General features: G+C 46.7%; 2 protein-coding genes across 4 annotated transcripts in view; both read left to right on the top strand.

Annotated features, from left to right (window-relative positions):
- The first annotated feature begins 194 nt into the window (after window positions 1-194).
- On the top strand, window positions 195-14,871 carry akap10 (A kinase (PRKA) anchor protein 10). 2 transcript variants are annotated; one of them, XM_040179997.2, is made up of 15 exons: window positions 195-448; window positions 4,823-4,870; window positions 5,202-5,387; window positions 7,098-7,580; window positions 9,749-9,847; window positions 9,936-10,020; window positions 10,186-10,309; window positions 10,412-10,548; window positions 11,685-11,829; window positions 12,176-12,343; window positions 12,572-12,675; window positions 12,887-12,969; window positions 13,399-13,451; window positions 13,601-13,690; window positions 13,772-14,871. In XM_040179997.2, the coding sequence occupies exons 1-15, from the start codon at window positions 427-429 to the stop codon at window positions 13,775-13,777; spliced, it is 1,833 nt and encodes a 610-aa protein (XP_040035931.2). In that variant the 5' UTR covers window positions 195-426; the 3' UTR covers window positions 13,778-14,871. The 2 variants fall into 2 exon arrangements, with proteins under 2 accessions (XP_040035931.2, XP_040035932.2); XM_040179998.2 differs by having other exon boundaries at window positions 12,890-12,969.
- A 1,343-nt stretch (window positions 14,872-16,214) lies between these two features.
- The window catches only part of lhfpl7 (LHFPL tetraspan subfamily member 7), a 74,784-nt gene continuing 63,713 nt past the window's right edge, over window positions 16,215-27,285 (top strand). For both annotated transcript variants that reach the window (XR_013468274.1, XM_040180007.2), the window contains exon 1: window positions 16,215-17,210. Coding sequence is in view for 1 of the 2 variants with exons in the window: in XM_040180007.2 (XP_040035941.2) it covers window positions 16,845-17,210 (366 nt within the window). In the remaining variant the exon portion in view is untranslated. The remainder of the gene's footprint in view (window positions 17,211-27,285) is intronic.

Consider the following 27,285-nt stretch of genomic DNA (forward strand, 5'->3'; position numbering starts at 1 on the left):
AAATGTGATGTTAAACTTAATACTTACGTATTTGATATCTGCTCGGAAAATGTCTGATTACTTACAACGGAGGCCAAGAGGATGCGTTTAAATGAACGCGATACACAAGTAGAAACCATATTACTGTAACTGTGAAGCGTTGAAACATCGCCCTCTTCTGGCCGCAGCAGGAATAACACACCGTGTCCCACAATGCTGCTGCCGCACCAGCCCGGAAGTAAGACGTTTATTGACAATATGGCCGCTGTGCTGGGTTTGGATTTGGCGAAAACTGGAATTTGACAGCACCCGCCGGGGGCTGAGAGAACAAAAAACCCATTTCCAACCTCAGGAGTGTACGGAACCGATGCATGTGAATGAAGGGACCCGCGGATCTACGGGATGGTGTCAGTGAGCTGAGGAAACGGTCACAGCGTGAAACCCGTCATGTCGTTTTTCAAGAGGAAAGGTGAGGAAGCTTCCCCCCCTGTTTGAGTGCTGCAACGTCAACGGCTAGCTAGCGTTAGCCCAAGCCGGGTAACCTGAGAGAGAGTCCGCCCGGGGAGAGACGTCCTCCCCGCTGAGATGCCACTGGTGTGGGCGAGACTGCGGCCGCGAGCCCCATTGCCCGCGGACACCGTGGGGTTTTGTGTCGGGGGGGACGAGATTCCCTCAGCCGCCATGTTAGCCTAGCGGTGGCCTCTCCAGCCTCTCCAGCCGGGCCGAGATGGAGGCTCGCGCCGGCGTGCGGGTGCATCCACCGCGGCGAGCTGTCAGCGGCACGTCGACCCGGCGAGGCCGTTCTTAGTGGTAAATAGGCCGTTGTTAGTGGTAAATAGTGCTTATTCCCACCTGATTGTCTCCACTTGTCACCAGTGTCGAACTGGGCTGTGGAATGCTAACGTTAGCTAGCGTCGTCGTAGCATTTCCATACATACAGCCGGCGATCTAGAGAAAGAAAATACATTCAATATACTGTCTTAAAATCAGAGTTGCTAGTTGTCGTATAGAAATCGGGCAGACTTCGTAAGGACAAGTTGGATGCAAATGGTGGCAGCGATTAAGATGATTTCCAACGTGAAGTTGAAGGATCTGATTTAATTGAACCTGAATGGTTTGTTTTCAAACCCCGACATGGCCTCGCATGATTTCAGGATAAAACCCCCTCATACTTTATATCAGCTGTGTCATCAGGTCATCTTTACTCAGCCGCTACAACTCAGAGAGCTGCTGGTGGACACCTCATAATGGTCAAACTGTGCACCCAGCTAAACGCTTACGGATGGATGTAATGTCCAGTGTGTGATGACACTGTAACCGGTTTGTAGGCTGAGCTTCATGTGGAAGGCCGCGTGGTTACACGATGATCTCATGCGCATCCCTTATTGTGTCCACACCACTCCTATCAATTAGGGCAGATCATGAAGGAACCCCGTCAAGTTCACTGTCAACTCTGGACCACACTCACTCATCTGCATCAGCGAGATCCGGAGGTAGTCCTCGGAAGCAGCTGACACAGCCGGTCTCCAAAATGAGGCAATAGTGGAGAGACCGTGCACTTACATTGCTGTGGACCATGATGACGCCCTGTACTTACGGGAAGTGAACCTGGTGTTTGCTGTAGAGCATGGTTGAATTCTTCATGCAGCCGAGTGACAACCCTGATGTCAAATAACAATGTATCTGGCACTAAAGCCACTAGCCGCTGTACTCCTGAGAAAGCTCGCGTAAAAAAGCTGCTCTCCCGAAGAAGACAGCACCTATGCTGCTTAGCAACCGGGACAGCACGTCGGGATGGGGTGAAATGGCATTACATGGTGATTTCGGGACATGGTGCAGGTTTGAGTGTACTCCTGTATTTGCTCCTTTGGATTGCTAGAACAAGAGATGTTCCTGGCTGTAGGAATAGGTGGATTTACGACAGTTTCACCACTAGATTTACTGGTTCAATACTGTCTCCAGACTCCGTGTCCATTCTGTCCTGATCACCTGATCACCAGGGACATCCTCATTCTCCCACACAGGACACAGGTTTGTAAAAGCACTACATCTTCATGAACTTCATAGACCTTACACAAGGTCTGAAACTTGGTCCATGGACTCTTTTGACTGGACCACCCTCCACAGTATGAATGGTACCTTGTACCTCTACTACAGTAGGACCTCAAGTGTCTTGGATCTTCTACCTGCCCTGTGACCTGTGGCGAAAGTACACTAACTGACCCACGTCAACTGAGGGACAGTAAACTTTGCGTTTGTCCAACTCAACCCTTTCTGCCGCTTTCTGCTCAGCATATTCTTTAGCTCTAGCAATGGCTGCCTTGAGACGCTCCTGATGTACCATTAGCCAATCACATTTCTTGTCCTGCGCTTGCTCCTGCCCTATCAGGGCATCCACTGAGAGGTGCTGATGGACCCCCAAAAAGTAGGTTGCACGCTGTAGTAGTGGGTAGTAGGTAGTGTTCAGGCCAACGTCGCTTCGTCTCTTGGGGAAGAGTACCCAAGACATCATGTTGGGTCCTATTGTATCTCTCACATTGTCCATCTCCACGGGGATGATGAGGCATTGTGCAAGTTTTCTTTACAACATACAGTTTACAGAGCTCTGCAACTACTTCACTCTCAACGTTTTGACCCTGGTCTGAATGTAGTCTGTCAGGCACACTGTACTTGATAAACCACTCCTGGAGGAGAATCCTGGCAGTTAGCTTTCCGATCACGGGTAGGGAAGGCTTGGGTTAACCTGGTGAACACGTCTGTCACAAACCAAAACACTCTCTCTGACATCTAAAGCAGGCCCTAAGACAGGGAAATCTACAGCAACCACTTCCAGAGGCAAACGTTTGGGTAACAGGAGCTGGCTGCTTTTACGACACCCTTTGGGTTGTACCAGTGCTCTTGGTCGCCTTTTTTGGAGTGTGTAATCGGCCAGCAACATTTCAACGACTGCTGCAGGTAATGAGTGAACCAGCTATCAGCAGATGCTGGATTGATTCCTTTCGCTTAGACTTGGGCAACAGAATCACCCGGTATGTGTTCTGTAAATCTGCCCACTATCCGAGCTGCAGATATTTTCTCTGCTACGTACAAATCTGTACACTTGAGATACTTCCCTCCAGTCTGGATCAAGTCACTATTGTGAAGCACAACACTCACCCACCGCACGCTCAAGCAACCGCTTATGGTCAAGAGAAAGCCTGGCTCATCGCATCCGAGGTGGCCAGTTTTCCTAAATAGATGCATTCAGTGTGTTTACATGATGGTATAATTCGAATCTTTGCTTAGTCAGACTATGCTATCTTTCGGGGCAAGTGTTATTTTCCCAATATACATAGCAGTGAATAAATCAAATCATTGGCCGAAAGCATGTCATATCCGATACGATAGGTGGCGCTGTTTTCATTACAACTAGTTGTGATACAGCCATTTCCGCTTGACCGCTTCACCACTACCAACAACAACAACAACAACAACATCAACATTACGAGAAAGATGGCGAACGGAGAGCAAGGTGAAGCTACATCCGTCTACTATTTGTGCATGACGTTAATAGGAGTACAGTGAATGCGAATGGCGCTATTGGCTGATTTGATAACGGAGAGAAGACGCCGTCGGGATCTCAAGCATGCGCAAAGACGCAAAGTCCAGTTCCTTATCCAATTCACCGTTACATGCCGCAATAGTCAAACTATCAACTCGATCGGATCGAGTTATCGAGGGGTGTTAGTCGGATCGTAGTCGGACCGCACATAGTCGGACAAAGGTGTTTACATGAAACGGATAATTCGATTTCAGTCCGAATAAGCCAGTTATTCGAATCCATGTAACCACGCTGAGTGATGTTACTGGATTGACTTTTGGTTTTTCGCCGTGTCCACTTCCTCGCAATATTTCCCTCCATTTTACATCTGAAGAAAATAGGCTGTAAACTGTAGGGCCGTAGTCTGGGCTTCCCAACCTGGTCTCGTTTGTATTCCTCCCCGAGAGCGAGGCCTTCTTTCCATGCGATGGTCAGCTCTGCTCTGAGAAGCCCTTAATAATGTCCTCTAGAGTGGTATTCTTCCCTGGTAAATTACCAGAGCGCTGCACTCCCTTCCACTGTCCCACACTACCGGCCTGCTCTTAACAACCATGGTGTCACAGGGCTTGTCTTCTAGGGGCCAGGCAATGGCCTCTTCATGTACCTTGTTGGAGCTCCACATCTCTGTAGCTGTGACAGCCTCTCAGTGCCCACCGACTGAGACTCTTGGGCCTCCCAGTCCATTTGTCATATTGGTGCTCGAAATGGATATGCGTCCTGGACGCCCTCTGTTGCTGCCGCAGAAAGGTACAAATGGTGAGTCACTCTGATGGGAGGTTGCCACCACGTCAGCCGCTGTGCACTTATTCCACTTACATATTTCATTTTGGATTTGACAGTCGGCCACAGAGCTTTTGGAGTGGCGCGCTAAATAGTTTTGAATTACACCACAGATGTGATTGTAATCATCATTTTTTTGACAGTCAGACACACTTAAGCTGTAAGCTGTCAGACTGTCCGCTCCACCCACCGCAGCTGAGGTGACGAAGGACTCTTGACACTGACTTACAGCAGGACTTTCAAGCATGAGGACACAGCTTCCGTATTTCGCTCCTCGTCTTTCTGCAGCAGCAGGAAAGCAGGAAGTAATTTGTTTGCCTCTCTGGTATCTCAGTTTTCCTCACTGCTAGTGAGGTCCAGTGTTTACTTTACCGTTGCACGTATTTGGTGTCACCTTGTCCCCATGTGCCTCGCCCTGTATTGTGAATCACAATGCAGTATCCATCTCCAGTTGCATCTCACCTCTCGTCTTTCTCCCCACAGCCAAAAGCAAAGAACCAGAGAGAGTGACGGACATTAAAGCCAACAGAGGTGAGTTCATCGGCACAGAGACGTATCCGAGTAGTTTTTGTGTTTGTGTGGGTCTTTGTTTGAGTTGGTTTATGATGTTTGATCGTTGCTCTCCATGCTATCACAAGGACTAACATATTAAACCGCTGGCTACAAGTGAAACACATGCAGCTCACATTGAAACAAACACAGAGCCGTCTTGTCTTTTCAAAAATGTCCCCTGTCCACCCCGAGGCTGCTGTGAGCTGACAGTCAGCTGTTTGAAAGATCTCCACTAAAACCCTTCTTCCTCTGTTTTTGTTTTTCTTGGTTGTTGTTGCCTAACGCCTCTTTTGCTGTCCTCCGCCGGCAGCACCACCCAGCCCTCACTCTCCATCAGGAGGACTGAGGAACCACCATGCTGTCCTGGATGCTGCCGGGCCCAGCCATGTGGCCATCAACGCCATCTCCGCCAACATGGACTCCTTTGCCCGCGGTCGCACCGCCATCCTCAAGAAACAGCCGAGCCACATGGAGGCTGCGCACTTCGGAGATCTAGGTAGGGCAGCAGCATCATCGACTGCCTGGCGGTCCGACCTCAACAATAAACGTCTGAGGTACATTCTGACAAGTAACTAAAGAGTTGGTGTTTCTAAGCGGTACATCTGCAGTCTGGGGTTTCTCAACTTGAAACCCCAGACTGATTTGAATTTAAAATAAGTTCATTACAAACATTCTTGTCTGATTTTATCCAAACAATATACAGAAAGGGGTGGGGGGGCAGCAAAAGTAGTTGAGTTGTTAACTAGTTGTTAACTATTGATTATTGTGAAAATTGGCGGAGAACACCCCATCATTAGTCCTGTGTGACGCACTCACTCAGCCTCATGCATCACGTTCACAATGCGTTCACAGACATTCCGCCGCAGTCCGTCTTCTCAAGAGGTCACGCGGGAGCTCAGCACGGCTTCTCGTCAATTCGTTTCTCGTATGTTACAAAATGGGGAGGTTAAATACCAAACGGCATGATCAAGGACAGCAGCCACGAGAACTGCACCAGCAAGTTGCCCGGGGAGTATCTGGGGTGTGTCAGATGGAGGTGGACTAACCTGCACCGCCGCCTGCACAGCACAACCAGTGTTTCCCAACTTTTGGTTTTAACAAGGGTTGAGGAAAGAAGGAAGGACGGACGGAAGGATGCTAGGTGGGGAGGACTCAACGAGTCAGTTCTCAAAGCTGTAATGGCTGTTAGAACCATTATGTTGAACATGATCTTAGGATTTATCTTCTCTCTTTTGTTCGGGGCTGAAAGCTTATAGAGCCGATTATGTAACAGACGTTGACTGACGCTCAAAAGATATTTAGATGAGGCTCTTTTTTTATTTTTTATGATCCAGTGAAGATGCAGATTGCTGCACTGGTTGTTGATTTTCTTGTCAGTATTGAGGTGGGCTTGCCTGGGCGGTCTTAGTGAATCTGGAGAGGCTGCTTGATACGCGCCTTACACAGGATGACGCCTCTTAAAGCGTTATTTTGTTTTCAAAGCACAAACAAAACACCCAAGAAGCCTCATCCCACACTTCAGGTTCAGCTACAGCTGATGGGCTCTGATTCAGGATCCAGTGAGCGTCTGGGTTTGTATCCAATGAAAACGCTCTCTTGTTTATTTGGATTGTGTTTTTGCTTGTAGCGGATGGCGTTACCCAGAAAAACACTCCATTTCAGACATCGCCAAGTCAATTAAACTGCATTCCTTCAGGAGTACGAATCATTTGACTTTACAGTTGACTCAAAATTGCTCAGTCCAGGAAAGAGAGAGGAAGAGCGATGTTGTTGGTTGATTTAGATTTAGCTTCAGTCACCAAAGAGCTGTACACAAACATTTATTTTTTATTTTTTTATAATCACTTTACGTTACCAGTCCCATCAATACACGGCACCATGAATCTTTCTCCTCGTATGATACTTTTCGCCTGTACCTTTTAAGAAATGTGCTCCTCAGGTGGGTATCGGAGGGCTGCAGTGTATCATTTACCATTAAAACTTGAGACCTTTTGCAAAATCAAATTTGTGACAAATCACATTCTTTACGTACATGCAGGTTTGTACTGTATCACAGGTTAGTTCAAAATGCAAATGGTGAATTTAAAATGTCTAAAATGTGCAAATAAATTGTGTTTATTTTCTTAAGTTGTGTCTTTTGAAGCCTTTAAAAAGTGATCTCTGCTCAGTTTATTGATATGAACGTGTGTACCTTTGTGCCCTCCAGGTCACTCCAGTGTAAACTATCACCCCCAGGATGACCGCTCTCGGCTGTCCAAGACGATGGAGCACGTCCTCCGGGACAACGTGGCGATACCCCACTACCTGCATTTCATGGAAGTCCGGGGCGCCGTCCACCTGGTCCGGTTCTGGCTCGAGGCTGAGAGCTTCCGCTCCGTCAGCTGGTCGCGGGTCCGAGCCCACAGCCTGAACTCTGTCAAACAAAGCTCTTTGGCTGAGCCCGTCCCCGCCTCCCCCGGCGGCTCCGAGCCGGCCCAACACACAGCCAACGCTCTCGCCCGGGACGTCGTTGGCGAGCGGCCGGCGGTGCCCTCGGAGCGGCTGGATTCCTCCGGTGCCGAGGCAGACTCGAGACCTGGCACTCCTCGAGCAGACACCCCCAGCAGGCAGGCAAACTCCAGGACGGGGACTCCCTACAAGGTGCAGTCAATCAGCACCCTGCGAGACCTCTCTGACCAACTCATGAAAAGTGAGTCACCTTCACACGGACGTCTCGCTTTATACTTGTGCTGATTCAAGGTTGTGACTTTCTTAAATAACAGTGGGCTGCACAGGGAACACATTATGTATATGATGTGCATCCAATCTGTGCCTCTTCTTTTACAACCTTTTTTAAAAAGTTGTCAGAGTGGAGAATTTCTACCCAATTTGCATTACAATAGTGCAGCGGTTCCCAAACTCAAGAATGCTGAAAATCTGAAAATCTTTTGCGGCCCACCCAAACCTTTAATCACAACTCTGATCAAAACATAAACTAGGGATGATTAAATGACCTTAAGAATTTAACCGATTCAAAATGTATTAACCGACAATGTATGTTTTGTATACCATTTTCTCCGGCGCTCATGTGCCGTATTTTCCGCACAATAAGGCGCATAAGATACTGCAGTCAATCAGCGCAAATCACTGTCAAAATTTGAGAGCGCAAATCAGGTTGATGCGCGCGCGTAAATCAAACATCCGCCAGCAAAAGTCCGTCTTTAGCGAGGCATTTGCTCGCTTGCGAAACGTGAACTTCGTTGCTCGCGAGGAGAATCTCTGCTCGCGCTCAAAGGAGTTTTCTACGCGCTCGCTGTTGTTCTTTCTGACAGTGAGGGGGCGGAGCCAGTCACCACGGTATCTACATCTGATTGGTTACAAACCCCGTCTTTGGAGTGGCTGGAGCGATGCAAGTCAAGATTATGAGATAAAACGTCAAAACACAAACGACACCTTTATGTAGCCGTAGTGGACCGTAGATGACAACCAGCTACAACCATCATTTACCATCATTACCGGCACATTAAGACCAATGCGTCCAGCTCGCAGACCGGCTGGTGATTTGCCGCCATAGCAGTCAAACATTTGACGTCGGGGCGGGGGGGTGTGGGGAGGTGGAGACGGTGCTTTCAGGGTCTCATCGATGCTGCGAGGTGCGTCCGCTCCCGCCGCCCCCCTCGCCATCCACGCCTTACATCTTCGGCTGCTCTCCAGCCACGCCGCCTACCAAGGGCTCCTTTTAGAATAACTTATTTTCCCCGTTAAGATGGTTCAGCTACTGTAAAGAAAAGGCCGCCGTCTCTCGCTCTTTAATCTCATGAAGTCCTCGGAGAGAACGACAGCTTTGTTTCTCCGACGCGCCCTGAAACAAGCTCCATTGCTCGCGCGCTTGAGCGCCCGCTCAGCATCTCGCCGCCGTAGACCGAGCTTTGGCATGTTTGGCAGAGCGCCTTGAGCGCCGTGTGCAACCAGTATGGATCAACCGATTAACCAATCTGTTTCGTTTCACATAACTAATGTGCCGCATCATACCTATTTTATATTAATTTCAAACTTTTCAAAATTGAACATTAAAAACTTTTTATTTATTTATTGTAAATGACCTCTCGCGGCCCACCTGCAGTACCTTCGTGAGCCACACTTTGGGAATCGCTGCAATAGTGCATTGATTGCACTTCCTTTTGCTGATACCACTCAAAATATTTCTCACCAGTGGCTTGACATCTTTTGCTCAAATAAAATCCAATGTGACCACGAACGCATTCTACTTCATTTCTGTCATATCTTGACTTTTTGTTAGCTCTACTTTATCTTTTGCTGCTTTTAAAAGATTGTTTATTTTTAAACCATATCAACATGCCCAAACGAACAATACTGCCCGTTGTTCTCACTGGAGAAAGGAGGTTCATGTCTGGATTTGTATGTAAATTTTAGCTTAAGTTAAATGTATTTTCGTCAAAATTGCGAGCATATCTTGTATTGATGGATTGTCTTCACAAATCGCTCTCAACATGGGAACGGCTAGAAGCCAGCAGCTGTAAGTGGTGGAGAGTCGTGACGATTAACTGCCCGCACTGACTGACACACACACACACACACACACACACACACACACACACACACACACACACACACACACACACATTGACCTACTTACACCACAAGCACACACACATGACGAGCAGACTTTATTCTCATACAAACAATTACTCCTTTTATATCTTTGCATAGCAAATATTTGTTGACTTCAATATCAGCACTTTATGCCCTTTTATATGTAAAGATTTAGAAGTCGTAGTGATCTGAAGCCTCCTTCACATCACTTCTATGTATGTTGTAGCATCACTTGATGCTCAGCTAATTGTCTCTTATTTTCAGGTATAGAGAAAGATGCAGTTACAATCTTCACCAAGTACATCTCTCCGGACGCAGTGAGGCCCATCCCCATCACAGAACAGATCAGAAACGACATAGTTGGTAAGACACAGACAACGGCAATAAGAATTTGACTGGTTTGAGTCACAAAAAGTCATCCCTCACATCATTCGTCCTGTTCCCTGTGTAGCTAAGATATGTGGCGAGGACGGCATGGTGGACCCAAACTGCTTTGTCATTGCACAGTCGGTAGTCTTCGCCATCTTGGAGCAACAGTGAGTATTCATTTTCTACAGGACTTGATACTCTCATTCAGGGGGGTTTTGCCGGGTTTCCACATCAAGAGAAAAAGTTCAAATGCTGCCTGCTATTGTCATTTCGCCTCCTGGACATCCGCAGTGGCGCCTGCATTCAACTTCCACTTTCTCTTTCATTTCCAGGCACTTTAGTGAATTCCTGCGGAGCCATCATTTCTGTAAATACCAGATCGAAGTGTTGACCAGCGGCTCAGTATTCCTGGCTGACATCTTGTCCTGCGAGTCGGCTCTCTTCTACTTCTCCGAGGTGAGCGGGCCCAGCTGGTATTCGGTGTCAGCATGTACTGCGGACGCACAGTTAAGAGGTAAGCTGACTTTCTGACCGTGCTTTTTCCTCTCATCCCTGCAGTACATGGAAAAGGAGGAGGCAATGAATGTACTGCAGTTCTGGCTGGCGGCGGACAACTTCCAGAACCAGTTGGCAGCTAAAAAGGGCCAGTATGACGGCCAGGAGGCTCAGAACGATGCCATGATCCTCTACGACAAGTACGCCTTCTCTCCGCCTCTGTGCTCCAAAACGCTTAGTCAGCTGTAGCAAAGCTCTTGGGTTTGACTTGGTACTTGCTTAATTAAGTAGGTTTAGTCTTATCTAGGGAATTCCTTAAAGAAAAAAAAAACTACAGATGGCTGTAAAAAAAAAAGGCCTGAGATTCATCTTGATACATCAACCAAGTTAAAAAACAAAAAACGACGTCAGTTTTTAAGTAGTTTGTGTTTCACAAAGTCATGTTTCGGTGAAGGGCTTCAGCCTGCACCAACAGGCGCTGACCAATCAGATAACAGACAATAACCGTCCCTCCTCACCCTGATTTACAGTGACGGTTTATATGTGACGAGTATTAAAAAGTCCGCCGGGTTTTGCTTTTTCCAGCCTCTGTTTTACAACCAGTGGAGGGTTAACGCACAGTGATGATTGGAGCTGCATTTTAATTCAACAAAGATTATTTTATTCCCACCAGGTTCTTGGTGCTTTTCCACTCACACACTCGTCTTTTATTAGGAAAATAATCTAATAATCTCCACACTCTTAATTAGCTCCCATGATTGTAAATGCGGCATTTGAGTTCACGTCACTTTATAATGCGCATCACAAATGTACGAAGATTTGTGCCTCAAAAATACTGGAATCATGGCGACATCGATCATGATCCCCACACTTCAGTATATGCTTACTTTGAATTAGGGCAGTCAACAGACTTAAATAATTATTCTCACATTTTGAAATTCATTAATCTAGATTAATTAATCTAGTTTGTTTTTCTTCTGAAGCGTAATTTTTTTATTAACTAGTAATCACTTCAGATTGCATGTATTTTAGACAAAAATTGTAATTGTAATAAACACAAAACTAGGTCAGGAGTCAATGCAAGCAAACAAGTGGCGTTGACTGCTTTAAAATATTTTATCCCATTAATCTCCTAGATTAACGTGTACACAGCCTGACATTGATTTTTTTTTAATACAATTCCTAGTGTTTCTACAGTTTATATTCTTGTGGTTATTGTGTTAATAACCTGGCTGAATTAAACTCAGAATTTGGTGTCAGCGTGGCCATTTAAGGGTTAACTCTGGGTCTCCAAAGATTGATTGGGTATTGATTATAATCTGGATCTCCTCTCCAGGTATTTCTCACTCCAGGCCACCAACCCACTGGGCTTTGGCGACTCTGTGCGGATGGAGATTGAGTCGAATATCTGCCGAGAGGGGGGGCCGCTCCCCGACTGTTTCACCACACCACTGAGGCAGGCCTGGACCACCATGGAGAAGGTCCAGCTCTCATGTCCTTTTACTCTGCAAGAAATCATTAAACCATTTAATTAATGAATTCACATCACCGTTTTTAAAGGGCTTAATAAGGTATTTTTCTAAAAAAAAAAACCCAATATCCTCTGCTCAAGTGGTTTTCTTGAAGTTAATAGCATCCTCCCAAAGGTTTTGTCTTTTAACTCACTGATGAATTGCCCCATTATGCTGACAAATGCACTTTATGCTAATGAGATCAGGAGTGAAGGCTGTTGTGGGCACACGAAGGTCAGGCACGGACCTTTTGTAGCGTGTGCCCACACATGCATGCCGGAGCTCATTATTGCCGGTGAATGTTGCCTTTGTGCAGGTCTACATGCTGGGCTTCCTGTCTAGCAACCTTTACTACAAGTACCTGAGTGACCTCATCAACTCGGTGCGGGCGGACGAGTTTGTGAATGTCAGCGCTGCAGGCCAGGGCGGTCCCGCAGACAACGAACGCTCGAGTTCAAGTGCCGGCGAGGCCTCGCAGTGTCAGGTGAACCCCCCCCCCCCCCGCCCGCCCCCTCTATCTTTAACCTACGTCTTTAGCCCTTGTGGGGGTGCTCCTCTTGTCTGCTGACATTTAGACCGCGCTCCGCCTCGTTACATGAGATATTTTTGTTAATGCCAAAAGGTTGCGGCCATACCTGCCCCCCCCCTCTCCCACACATATAATCCCTGTAATGCTGCTAAACATCCAATTCATGGTTTCCTTGCTCTACAGGCCAAAAGGGCTGCGATCAAGATCCTAAAGAACTTTGACGAGGCGATCACGGTGGACGTGGCCAGCCTGGACCCTGAGTCCTTGTACCAGCGGCCCTACGCTGGGTGAGTTCCGTGTGGCGAATGTAGCCGAAGCTACATGGGCAGCTAAATCCATTTTTTCAAATCACTTTCCTAGTTGTCTTTCTCGCTCTTTGGATTGTCTCGCAATATATTCGCAATATCCTGCACGAAATAATTCAAGAGCATGATCTAGGAAAAAAAAGAGAACGCTGTTGTGTGTCGGATCTGTCTTCATCTCTCTGTGTCCGCTCAGAAGGATGACGTTTGGGAAGGTGAACGAGATGGGCCAGTTCATCAGGGAGGCAGAGCCAGAGCCGGACGTGAAGAAATCTAAAGGCACGATGACCTCACACACACCCTCCCCGCCGCCCACCATCTCCTACCTGTTCGGCTCTCTCTGTCTCGTCATTGTGTCTTTGCCCTCCTTTCCTTCACTCGGTCAGATTTTATCCCATTGCTCCTCCTGCAAAACATCGACTCTCTTGCCGTTAATATAAACCTCATTTGTGGCTGCTCCCGTTCTCCCGACCGCCTTCTGAATTATTTAAGAACCACCCAGCCTCCACTGCCCTTAAGTTTGAAGAGCACATCAAATCTTAATTTATTATTTCCAACGGTGCTTTTTCTCGCTCTAGAATAGATTGCCAGACATTTGGCTACAGAATAACTAGGTCAAAATACACTTCAATACATCAAGAGTTTGTTGAGTTTCTTTGCTCAGATTAAGATCATGTGTCACTCATTCTTCCCTCTCCTCTCATTTAGGCTCAATATTTTCTCAAGCCATGAAGAAATGGGTCCAAGGAAACTCTGACGAGGTGATGCCACGCGATATTCACGAATGATCCCGGGGTCTGAGGCTCATAGTGCGGCCCCTCCCGGTGGCATGTTTTTTTAATTTGACTGAAGACTTCAGCCCCTGTGGTTAACCGCGTTGTCCTTATGTGCCCTGTCTCTCGGCGTCAAGGCCCAGGAGGAGATGGCGTGGCAGATAGCCAAGATGATCGTCAACGACGTCGTCCACCAGTCAAACCACAGCCCCGGCAAGGCCACCAAGGTACGAAGCCCCCCTCGGTAGTCTCCCTCCCTCGCTGTGTGTGTGATCTGCTCTAAGTGGTGTCTTCTGTTCCGTCTGTAGTTATGACCCCACTGAGGACCCAGAGGGCCGTCGCTCCTTTCCGACGCTGGTCAGGCACATGGCAAACTGCACGACGGGTTCGCCACACATTAACTTGCATTACTGGAGAACGAAACAAGGCATTCTATCATGCCCCCTCCCTCCCCCCATCATACCTCCTATTTGTCTCTAAGTGTACGTTAAGCTTGGGAATGAGTGGATTATTGGCGGGGGATGGAGGTGGGAGTACACCGTTGTTCCAATCTTCCAACTCCATAACACTCCAAAGGTACGTGCGTAGTTGACCAAAGGTAAAGCCAATCAGACGAGAAGAACACATGGCGCACACACAAAGAAGCAGCCTGTCGTCATGGAGAGCCGCTACAGGACCTGACATTACCCCCCCCCCGACCCCCCTTCCATCATGACACAACTCCTTTTATCGCCGTTCCTGGTTTTAGATGAAATTCTCTCTTTTGGGTCAGCCAGGTAAGGCTGAAGCAGATGGTAATCAGCGCTGCACAGTTTTGGGCGCCGCCCTCGTCCCCCCAGGAGCAAGGTTGACTGCTGTTGGCTGGCGTGAGCTGCGCCGCCACTTGGCCATTGGTTTTCTGTACTGTGGAAGATTTTGGAAAGAGGACAATGACATGAAAGAAGAGATGACTCAGTCCCTCAGACTGGCTGGCCTCCCATCTGAACCTCCCGGGACCTTTTTAAAAGAGCGTAGAAGAATAAATACTCCCTTAATGAACTGAAGTGCTCTAGATGTGTCGGAAAACTCAACTCCATGTCCTTAATGTAGATTTTTCTGGTTTATACCATATATTAAAGTTTGTCTTTTTTTATAGTCATGGCTGTTTTGTTTTTTTAATGCATCTGTAAAACAAACAGCATTGATGATCGGACTGTTCAACTGGAAACTGCTCAGTAAATACATTTTACTTTTTTTGTTCTTTTTTAAAATAAATGATTTCTTTAGAGCATTACCAATATGTGGAAAAGAACCAGAAAAGACTCTTGGTACTATGTACCACTAATGTTTTCTGACATGTATGTATGTGTACTTAATCTATAATATATTTAAATTGTGTTTGATTTAAATACATATATTATGAAATGTTTGTCCGTCCCCATTTTGTTTTTCTATTTCAATATTGGTATATTCTTGTGGTTGAATCCTACTATTTTGGTTACATTGATACTGTCCTTTGTGTACAAGCAAATTGTTTTGTTTTTTAAAATAATTTTCATAACAGCATAAATGTGGGAGAAGGGGACTAGTCAAAGGGAGAAGTAGTATCACGGCTGACCAGCAGGGGGCGATGTAAGCTGCATCGCAACATTGGAGGTAAAACAAAGAAAACAACATCGATAGCAGAAAAGTACTTCTAACATAATTTAATATGGCTGCTTTCAATGAGGCCGCTCCAGAAATATCCACAAATTGTAAAGTACAGTTTATCCCAAAGAGCACAGAAGTCACCTGCGGTCCAGTACAACAGCGTTTAAAACGCTGTCATTGTTTCTTTTCGTTTTACTGTCAGACATACTAAACATGCAGAAGAATTATCTCTGCTAGTACCGAAATACTATTAAAAAAGAATTATTTTCAAAACTGTATTTCAGCGCTTTAACTGTCCTTCTAAAGGTAATTGGTGGGAGTCATATTTCACACATAAATGAGGTCAGTAGCGATATGCTATTTCACTGGTTGAGGCCCCACGAGCTTCAGACTGAATGCTACTTGCACGGAGGCCACGCCCACCTCAATACAAACTGGCCCTGATTGGCTGAGGTGCTGTTACAGAAGGTGACTGTGACGACTTTTACTGTACGTGTCGATGCTGAGAAGTAGTTGTTTTTCGGAGTATAACAAATAATTCAAATTAAAAAACGGTGAAAGAAAAAGTTATTTTTCTGTGTTTATTAAAATGATGTCGCTCGTGGTCTTAATGCACGCGGTATCAATGCGCTTAATGAGTGCAAGGTGCATTTTGACAAGCAGTTGCGACTGGCCGGCTAATCTGTCAGGTTGCAAAGGACATGTGCAAAATACCGGAAAGTGAACGTTTGCCTTCAGAATAAAAGTGAGTTTTGTTCTTCACGGCACTCCTGCCACAGATCCTACATAAAACAAACGTCCTGCCAATAAACATCACATCCACACAACTGAACATTATCTACATTCATGCTGGGTTCCCCAAAACACAGAAAATTCACTTTGTGCATTGAATCCGGTTGAAATGTTGCTATAGACACAGTAAAATAGGAAGCATAAAACTGAATCGCCATGAATAAACTTATCAGATTTATACCAACTTTATAATCTCAAGTGAGGTAATTAGTTAGGTCCAAGTGCTCCATAACATGGAGGACATCTCAAAGTCCCCAGTAAAAACAATAAGATGACGCACACAATATGACCAAAACATTTGAAATAACTGAGGAGAAGCAGACTGGTCGTCATGATGATTACAGTTATCTGTAATCACATTTATTTAAATTGTTCAAATGTAAACATTGTTTTGCTGTGACGTCTCCACGATAGAGCGCTGCCTTTAACCTCGCTGCGCATCTTCGCTCGGAGTATTACTTTGAAAGTCCCACCCTGAAGCTGCCCCTCTTTAAGCTGCCCCAGCTTGATGCTTTGCAGGCGCACTCTTCAGAGACGCGGAGTGCGCGGTTGTCCGTCCTGAAGCGCGGCAGGACAAGTCGCACTGAGGAGACCCGCGGCTCCGGGACATGGTCCTTCCTGTAGGTCCGCATTGAACTGCTCCTCCACCTGCATTGGTGTGACAACTGCGCATCCAGTTTTGGGGTGTGACAAACATCTCTCGGGCGCGCGTGTGTGCGTCGTTTTTTTAATTTTTAATTCAGGCTTATCCAGCAGTGAAGACGCTGATGACTTGACTTGTTTTCACCCACTGCCTCGCCTCCACTCTGGCTGATGCGCTCTGGACCTTTCCCCTCGTGGTTGATCCGTCCAGACAGGTTGATCCGTTCCAGGCGCGCCGCTGCGGGTGTCCAGTGGTTTCTCTAGTGCCGGTCGGGCGGGCTGAAGTTGAAGTCCTGCTCTAGAAGGCGTCAGCTCCAAATGCATTCGCTCCTGTGCCGGGAGAAGAAAGAAGAAGAAGCCGGGTTCGGGTTCGATCTGGGTCTGTCTCCGGGCTTCCTGCCCCAAGCTGCCACCATGTTCAGCTGCGTGGGATGCTTCTGGGTTCTCCTCTCCTCCGTTCTGGTCGCCTTGTGCAGTTTCAGCTTCATATCCCCTGCCTGGATTGTTAAGGACCAGCTGAGGAACAGCAACCAGCCCCACCAGCAGCACCACCACCACCACCACAAGGACTCCGTGAGCTTCGGCTTGCTGTGGCACTGCTCGGAGTCTCTGGATCACATGTACCGCTGCTACACCTTCGGCGGACTGGGCAAATTCGCTGAGATCCCCTCCAGCTCCTGGCAGGTAGGTGACCATGCGCGTCCATCACACGTGGACGGAAGAAGCGCGGGCGTCGGGTGGAGGAGGGCATGGCGGGAAAGAGTGTAACTGGTATTAACGCCCATAAGTTAGAAAAAACTATTAAAACTGACCCAAGAAGAAACCAAATAAATTAAATCACACCTGCATCACACTTTGCATCCACAACAACTCGTTTATCATTTAGTTCCATGGGTCAAATGACTTCAGAGGTTTGGATGTAAATAACCCAACATCCACTCCTCCATCAGCTGCTACCTCAGGGCCTCCACAGCGGTTTCGTGTGACTTTCCAGATGTTTTAGCCCAGAGATTTCACCTCACAGAAGGTTGCCTGACCCGGACACCCTGACTGAGCAAACAACAAGGGTGACAACTTAATGCCTGGGGTGCTCGCTGTCACACAAAGCTGTGTCGGGTGATTACCAACACACACACACACAAACAAACTAACAAAACTAAATATACTGTTAGACTATAGCAGCCACCTCTGGAGTTATGATTTATGCATGAAGGAGAATTAGCATTTGAAAGGGATATATTAATAAGTGACTACTGTGATTGCAGGAAGGAGTAGGTGGGGTTGGGGGGTGGGGGAGGCTGTTAAGACTGCACGCAGCAGGTTGTGTGCGTCCGTCGCCGAGACACATGCGTCGCCACGAGCGGAAGTGCGGCCCACTTAGTGTTTTCAGCCTCGCGCTCATCATTTGGCCAGTTAGTCAGCATCCAGGGAGTCAATTAGCAGCATCGGTGATGAGCTTTCTCTCCCACAGTTTGTTAGTGAGCGCAGGTGGAGGAGGGGCGGACGGAGCTGCTGATCCAACACGCGCCTTATTGCCGGCGGGTTGGACGCTGCCACGGCCGTTAACAAAGGTGAAGGTGGCCATTAGGCTTTCATCAGAGCCACTTTATTACTCCACCACTCCTCGAGGACAAGAGGGCGTTGTGCTGACGGCCTCCATTTCCCAAACACAACAGCACATTTGAGACTCTGAACCTGCACATGTAGGCGACAAATGTTACAGACACACACACACACACACACACACATTAGTCCCACCTGTGTTTGTGTTCTGAGAAGACAACTGTCCATCCAGAATGGAGGAGTGGACTCTTGGCCCACTCTGAAAACCCGAGCGGAGCCAGGATGGGGGGCAGGAGGAAGAGGAAGAGGAAGGGGAGAAGGCTCCCTGGAAGGCGGGCCTACTTGAGCTGTGGTTCCTTCTGGCCCGTCCGCTGCCACTTCACGCTGTCAAAAAGCTTTAGCTTGGACCGCGTTGCCGTCCATTGCTTCTGGCGCTTAGATGCCCACTGCTGGCAGGGTACCTGCAGGTTCTTTCTATCCATTTAAACACACAGAACACGTACGGACAAACCCTGTGAGATCAAGAACAGGTCGGCAAAAAACCCCTTTTGATTGAGTTTGGGCGAAGGGTGGTGGGACTTGTGTCACATTGTTGATAAGTAAGGTATCTGATCTCAACACGCACAGCAGAAATAAAGCGTGCAGAAAGCGAATTTAGGGGGAAAAGCAGTGTGACATCATTAACTGAAAATAAGAAAAGTGTTTTCAGTTACATTTTAGAGTAAGGCAGTCGTCTTCACACAGGGCCAGTGTTTCTACAGTAGCCCAGAGCGGACAAACCAAACACCACGTGCTGCACGCTCGACACGCCGGGTTTTCAGTCGGTTAAAATCTGCAACCTCACCGCTAGATCACGCCAAATCTTACAGCCTGCTCCTTTTAAGAAGCATTGATGCCATATAAGTGTTCGAAAATGGTCTTTGCTGTAACGTAATCCATGGTCCATAAAAGTCTTAATCATCGCAGCGCTCATTTGGCTGCGTGCCACGGCAACGCCAGCGTAAACGGTCTTTTCTGACCAAATTAGTTTTTTGTGCTTCTTCTGCCTGTTTCTGCTTGGTCGGCTAATTCTTTCCCATCGGCGTAGGCCGATGTGTAGCAGTGATGTGCGAGCATGTTTGTGTACACGCAAGCCTGAGCGCACATGTGCCAAACAGAAGCGTGGAAGAGATGTGCAGCAAGCTGCAGCGTGGAGGAGGAGGAGGAGGAGGAGGAGGACCCGCCGGAAAACGTTTTCACCTTAACTTGTTAACGGCTTATGTGCTTCCAGCTGCTTCACAGCGCTAAACACTGGAGTTGGATTAGCTCGGCCTCTGTGGTGACCAGCCAGCAGCGTAGTGTGTGTGTGTGTGTGTGTGTGTGTTTGCGCGCACACAGGAGGTGGCGTCTGCCAGCCGTCTGGTGTCCCGTGTTTTGGGCTTCTCACACAGTGTGTTTGCCACTGAATGTCAAGGTGAACGAGTGCAGGCCGAGCTCCAGGAACACTGATTGGAAAGCGGCGCGAGTTCCTCCTCGTCCTTTGTCCGCCGCCGCCGCCTGACAACACGAGACAAAACAATCGTTGTGCTGCACACGCGCCAGGAAGATGAATTACAGATGTTTTACCAAGCCTAATTGCATCTACCTATGAAAAACACTTACTGGAGCAGAAACCCTGCAAGACGCTCTAAATGTCATTTCACCAGCCAGTGAGCCACAGCTAGTTTTAAGTAGATGGATAACTCGTTTAATGGAAATCACTTCTCTGGTCTTGCTGCTGCTGCTCGGCTGCGGTCTCGGCCCCCCTTCATTAATGAGAATAGTTTTAACAGGAAAAAGGATGCTCGTTCACACAGAAAGCTGTTTCATTTTGTAGTCAATAGTAAAATGATTTTAAAGCACCGTGCTGTAGGTTTTACGCTTCTTTGGTTGAAGAAATATTCTACTAGTAGAACAGTAAATATTAAGTAACTATATTCAGGGGAGGAAACGGATTACAGCTTCAATTTACCAATTAAATGATCGAAAAATCAATTAATGTCTGGTGGGTTCCAAAGACATCAAAAAAAGATTCTAACAGAAGACAAACAAAACATTTAGTAACTATTTCAACTTTACTCAACTTGGTTTGGTTTGGTATCTTTACGTGCACTTAATCTTAAGTCAATTGAGCTCTCCTCGAGTCTACAGCTTCTGTCATAAATGATTGACATGTTGTTCGGGCGGGACAAATAGATTTTCTTTATTTTTTTGTATGATTGTTATTGGTATAACATTTGCAATCTTCGCTCCACCCACTTTCAACAGAGGTCCAATCAGCCAGAAGAAGTGAAAGCACCTGTTAAGTCAAAGAAAGCACTAATAAGGGGGGTCGAAACTTATCTCACCTCACCAGCCTGATCATTTCTATGGTCCCTTAAAGGCAATTCCACCAATTTTACACATCAAAGTATGTTTATAGGTCCCGGGCAGAAGTACTGCTGATGTGGGGGGAAGAGTGGTGTGAATCCTTTTTGTGGCTCCAGAGGGAGCTGAATGAAATCTGATGAATTCAGCTTCAGTGTGCGCTGAAGACGACAAGTCAGGCATGTGTAGATCGAAAGGAGCGAGTCTACAAGACCTCAACATGAAGTAGTTTTGACCGAATACAAGAAAGTCAACATCACTTATGTTCACATATTTTGAAGGACCTAAATTGAAATTTTATATATACATTACATGATTCAACTCAGAATCTTTTGTCACAGAATATGCTCTCCTGACAGTCGAAGCGTTCACACGATTAGTCGATCAGATCACGTAGAGAAGGAGTTGAGTTGTTGCGAGGTGGACAGCAAGTTCAGCCAGAGACTCGCCAGAGCGCCGACTAATAAAAGAATGATGGACGAGGGTCGGCCTCCGTCTCTGAACAACCTGAGACACAACTGAAGGATCTGAGCTTTGGGCCGGCGGCCCCAGAGATCCTATGACACACACACACACACATACTCCCGAGGAGGTTGATGCATTCCCTGCCGCTTGCTGACAAATACGGTGCATGGTTCAACAGACTAGCAAAGGGCTGTGAAACCCCCAGTGAACAGAAAGCCTTCCTTTCGTCCTCGATGCGGGCTGGAGCTGCTCCTTCAGATTTACTGTAGCAGTAAATCGCCCCTCTCTCTCTGCCTCTCTCTCTCTCTCTCTCTCTCTTTGCCTCTCTCTCTCTCTCTGCCTCTCTCTCTCTCTGCCTCTCTCTGCCTCTCTCTCTCTCTCTCTCTCTCTCTCTCTCTCTCTGCCTCTCTCTCTCTGCCTCTCTCTCTCTCTCTCTCTCTCTCCCTCTCTCTCTCTCTGCCTCTCTCTCTCTGCCTCTCTCTCTGCCTCTCTCTCTCTCTCTCTCTCTCTCTGCCTCTCTCTCTCTCTCTCTCTCTGCCTCTCTCTGCCGCCCTCTCTCTCTCTCTCTCTGCCTCTCTCTCTGCCTCTCTCTCTCTCTCTCTCTCTCTCTGCCTCTCTCTCTCTCTCTCTCTCTGCCTCTCTCTGCCGCCCTCTCTCTCTCTCTCTCTGCCTCTCTCTCCTTTGATGCCATTGGTGGAACCTTCTGCGGTGCAAAGCCATTTGTGTGAAAGTGTGGTTGAATGTAATAAATTATGTTATGAGGTCCAATGTGCCCCCCCCCACTGCCCGGGTGGCACGAGACACACAAGGCAGACTTGTCTGGCTGCCTTTTCTCTGTGACCTCATTAGTTTTTGTTGTGAGTTGATTTAATAAAAGTCCTTCCTTTTGAAGCGGCACATTAACGGCGTTGAAACAAGGAACCAGTAACCCCCCCCTGCACAGGCACAGAGCAGCCTCCGTCTCTCTCAGTGATCTAGTGAGCTTCCTTTCACCTGGTGTCATAGAACAAATTCTACCTGTAAAGCCTCCAGTCCATTTACCCCCCCGGCTCCCCCCTGACCTTTGGCCCGGCCTCTTGTTGTCCGCGCATTTGCCCGTGAAGACGGGGCGGAAGGAGCAGAGCAACGGCCTCCCTCGCCTCCACCCTTCCCACTGGTGGCAAATCACATACAGTAACCACTGCCCCGGGGGGGTAAATGTAATCGAAAGTACTCTGTTGTTGATTGTCTTCTCACCTTGACTTCTAGCAGGTACACACATTTAGGACGGTGTGGAGCAGGAGAAGCCGCGGTACAAGAGACGGATGTGTGGTCCTTCTGACAGCAAGTCCCGCATGAAACGTGTGGTGTGCTGACTTATTATCACACTGTGCATGTTTACTTCAGGGCCGCCATCTGCCAGCTTACAGAACTAATGGCCGTTTATGTGTATACAGAGGAGCATTTTGCTCTGATAGATTTGGGGGTGAATATACGCCATTTGGATGGTTCCTGATTCTTTTTTTAATACCACAATTTGCATTTTCCCTCGTTTGACCTATAAACCAAACCTCCAGTGTGTTTACGCCTGCAATTTGAATACAATAGATGTTGGAATGGTTTAGAAGGTTATAATGGTGCGCTGAGATGTTGGACCGGTATATATTTTTTGCTGTTTGCATGAGCAGCAATTTGTCAATACTGATGTCTGTGGAAGACACTAAAAGGACCTGGCAGCTAGCATTTACTACACCGTTAACTACAAATGGTGCAAACTAGATGCATAACTGCTCATCCTTATGGAAAGCGCACCATGAGTTTTAAAATGTCACACAAATTTCATTTTTTAACCGTACCTATAAATGTTGGCTCACGATACAATTCAACAAATAGCGACTTGCTTTAGAAAAATAATGCAGAGTACGACGTGCCTTGGTCTTTTTATTTTTATGCCTCCATGCTGGCGGATGTTTTCAGATCGTCCCCTTCTCATCAACAACAGTATTTAGGAGCAACTCAAGGCCATTTCTTCAATTGTTCAGGCTTTCTATTGGCCTTAGCAATTCCAATGCTAATCATGACAACACACTGTAACATCACATTTAAATGGAAATACAGCAACAACCGGACACTGTTGTCGCAATGTAGGCGATGCCTTCTAGGTTTCTCCCAACGTCCGACATCAATGTTTCAATCTCACATTGCAGAAATGATCCAATCTAGTTCGGTTTAGAAGAACAATATGCGAGAAATCCAGTGAAAGGGCTCCGAAGAGTAGCGGCTGTCCGTTCGATTGCCTCGTGCACCACCATCGCCACACAAACACGGACACGTCCTTCAAGGAAGCCTTTGCTGCCTGAGCTACAGCTGCCAGCTGAATGCTTTTTCTTTTTCTCTAGATGACCAAATTTTAAATTGCGGGAATCGCCTCACTACCTTGGGGAAAGGTGCGTCCTACTCAAGGCAATCCAGTCCCACTCCAGCATCTGCAGATTCTTTCCCAAAGCGCTGGCTCTAAGATGATTCGAGGGAGTGTGTCGGGTCACGAGGTCAAACACAGCGCGCGGGAGAGAGGAATTGAATGTGCAGAGGAGCAGGTGTCCAGATGATGGATAGAACAGGTAGCGTGGTGGGATGATGATGATGACGGTGATGAAGAAGCAGAGGAGACAGAGCGGAAACATGTTGACATGCATTCCAAAACCCATCTAGGAGAAGCAGAGGAGAAATCAGTCCGGCCGAGGAGGAGAAGGATTTATGATCTCATCGGCCTTGATGGATGGATGCACAGTGCAGCAGGACATCATTTTCTGCTGCTGTTTTTTTTACATCTGGTATAACGGGCGTCACGGCAAAACAGTCAAAATACTGAGGGAAAGATTGGACTCCAGCAGCAACAACACGCGCGTCGACACTGAGAGAGTTTATCTCTCTTCTGAATTAAACCTCCTTTGACCAGTGGCGTCCAGGTAGAAACGGCAAACTGCCCGGCTGTGAGAGAGGGTGCGGGGGGGGTGCGGGGGGCATATGGGAAAGCATAATCAAGCGCTGTTTCCTCCATGGGGGAAATGGCTGAGTCAGCAGGCTCCAGGAGGCCGCCGCCCATTTGTTCAGCGGACTGTCACTTCCGCTGCCCTCCCTGTGGATCTTGCGGGTAGTTTATGTATTGATTTAAAAAAAGAAAAGAGCCTTCCTCAATTTTTTAACATAAATGATGGCTCACTTGGCTCTGGATGCACTGGAGGCTCCATCAGTAGTCAAAGCACAGGGGGTTGCAATGGAACCCTTTGGCACAGTAAATACATCTGCAAGATACTAGTTGCAGGCGATGCCGCCAGTGTGATGCACCTAAATACATTTTTGTGGTACCTTACTCACTGTGTCCGGATGTGGGTTTTTTTTCCACTCCTTCACCTTTTCACAAAATCCTGCAACAAAACACAAAGCTCTCGGGATCCAGTTCCAAAAGATAACTTCACCTCATGTCCCAGAGCGAGTTGTGCAGCTTCAGTGGAGGAAAATCCACAATTCTAGAGTGTGCACACTTGTTCAGTGTTATATCAATGAGAATGTCATCGCATTTCTGATACTGTGATTACTGACTGTATGTAGACTGAAGCTGCCTTTACAGCTTGTTGCACACAGTTAAAATGGACGGCAGAAGGTATTTTTATGATCAAATGCTATTGGTTTAGTCATCTTTGGACTACAGAAAAACTGCTGATGGCCAAGGGAAAGTTTACTATGAAAGTACAGGGCAGACACACAACTTTTCACTTATGGAAAACCGCTTTGGAAAACCGGGTGCCCTTCAAGTTGATTCAAACACCATTTCGCTCTCACGCAAGAAAGTAAGGAGGAGTAAATATTCCCTGATTAAAAAGTGAAATTGTCGCTGTGCTAAAGCGCTGCTCCACAGAGATAGCTGAATGAAAAGAAGAGAAGAATGTGGGCAAACGCAGCACGTCATGAGTAAAGCGTTATAATAAAGCCATTAGGATGCAGGTCAATTTGTACATCAGTGTAAAATCTCAGATTAAAAGCTTGATTTACCATAATAAGTCCTTTGTGCTTGTGAATGTCGCAACCCTCTCAAGGCTAGACGAAGGCGGTCTGTGCATTCTGTGTTTATTCCCTTTTAGAGCGCCAGTAAGTAATGACTTTAATAAAATCATCTGCTAATTGCTGACCGTTATTCTTGCACAACTCCCCTTTGCTCTAAAGCCGTCTTTGCGAATTGCATCAAGCTTTTAGATAGATACAATTGTTGACGTGGTCATTTATGGTCGCACACGCGCTTAACTTATGTTTCATTTATCAGATCACATAACTGACCGTAATTAGCGACCCACCGTCTGCTGATGAACTGTCAGCAGCGTGTTGTTGTCCAGTTACATCATTCGTTCATCGTTCACCTCGAAGCCTCTTTGGACTGCTTAACATGCCACAGATGCTCCTTCTGATACTTCATCAGGCTGATGCAACAGAGATCCAGACCCGGTAACACGCTTTGTTTGTTTGATCCAAGGAGGATCTGCTTTTTTTTTATTTGTGTGAAAAAAGAAGATTCCTGACTTATTTACCATTAAGAAAAGCACTCTGCTCCATATTGAGAGATAACACTTTTAGCGGTGGGGTTTCTGAGGATATTCATTAGGTGATTTGAAACCTTTCTGAATGTTGCACCACAAGCCCATTTGCGGGGACGGTTGGATGTTTTCTGGAATCCGAGTGTAACGCGGACCAGTTCAACTTGCAGATAAAATAAAGCAGAGTGGGGGAGGCTGATGAAGTAGCATTTTTGAGTCGCTACAGTACAGTATGCATGAATTATGAAATGTGCACTCGGGACCGGTTGCGGTGCAGATCATGCATAAATGTAAGAGCGAGCTGTGCTGTGTGAGTGTTTGAGGGTGTTAGAGCTGAAGGAAGCCCCCCCTCCACATGCTCTCCTATAAACATCTCCATTACAGGTGGAGGAGGCCGGGCCTTGTTGGCCACACTCTGTGTCCGCTATCTGTTCAAACGTATTATCACAAACCGGTGCAGAGATCTGTTCTTGTCACGCCAACCTGCAAACCCAACATTCATCCGGGATTAGCCGTCCGGTTCCAACCGCGTCGTTGAAAGAAGCTCACTCTTTAGAAGAAGCTCTCCTCTATGCAGAGCGATTTATAGATTGCAACTCAGGTAAAGTTTCAACCGCATGTGGTATTAATCCTAACATCTCTAACACTCAATGAAAAGGATATCTGACAGCCCTGCTGTTCAAATGCGGCTTCGCTAATTCAGGCTAACACAATGTTATTAAGGTGAAGGTATCCTCTAAATTATAACAAAACTATTTGTTTTTTTTATTTTGTCAGTCCTGGTTAGTTAGAGTCAGAATAAAGGCAGCATTAATAGAGCGTCAAAACCACGATCAGCACGCAGCTAGTGCTGGTGTGTGTGTGCGTGTGGGGGGGGGGGGGGGTCTACAGCACAGACCCTTTGGTCGTGGACAAGTCTGTTTTGATGTGTTACTGCGGTTTACGTTGCGCTCCACACAACAATTATGTGTAGCAAGTCAGTGTGGTACTGTGGTGCAATAATGAGCTCCTTCTAAAAGGTTTAGAAATACAAAGTACATCACTTTGAAGTGGTAATTATCAGCCTGCTCCAGCTAATTATTCTCCTGTATGCTGTGAAGTATTTACATTTTAGAATATTAGCTCCACATCCTAATCACATTTGGACTAATTGAAAACTTGCTAATGTCTTTCAAGAAGTAAAATCGTTTTGGGGAAATAATCGTATTTCCCAAGATATACTGTTTAAATGACACTACATTAAATGCCTTTTAACAATAACCTGTTTTGAGTTCACTACTTCAATGTGTTTATTTCATCAGGTATATTTAAAGATAAATGGTGTAAATGACACCAACAAGATCATATTGGTTTCTTAATAAACTGCATCTTCGTGTGTTTTGTATCTGAATATGACCTCATATACGGCTTTTCAGTCCAAAATGTATTTTTTATAATCCAGCTTTCATGAGGACTTGTTGCTCTGACAAGTTCCAGATACATTTCATACCAGCTTTAAAGAAATGCGGACTCGTGTAAAATCATGAGCCTTATTTAGATGCATATATGTGACAGCATCACAGGCTGCTCATCAATAGATGTACCGATTCTGTGCTGTAATTCTATATACAGCTTTCCAAGGTACATTGTGTGTGTGTGTGTGTGTGTGTACAAACCTTTCAAGTCAGATGTTATGCTTGCTTTTACCTTAGAGGTGACAGTTTGAGTAGGCGGACTGATGTTTTTATTACAAAGACTTGATTCCTACATCTTGCTTATCTGTAAATCTTACTGAGTGA

This window comes from Gasterosteus aculeatus, chromosome 7 (assembly GCF_964276395.1).
Source record: "Gasterosteus aculeatus chromosome 7, fGasAcu3.hap1.1, whole genome shotgun sequence".
In the NCBI taxonomy this organism is placed as follows: domain Eukaryota; kingdom Metazoa; phylum Chordata; class Actinopteri; order Perciformes; family Gasterosteidae; genus Gasterosteus; species Gasterosteus aculeatus.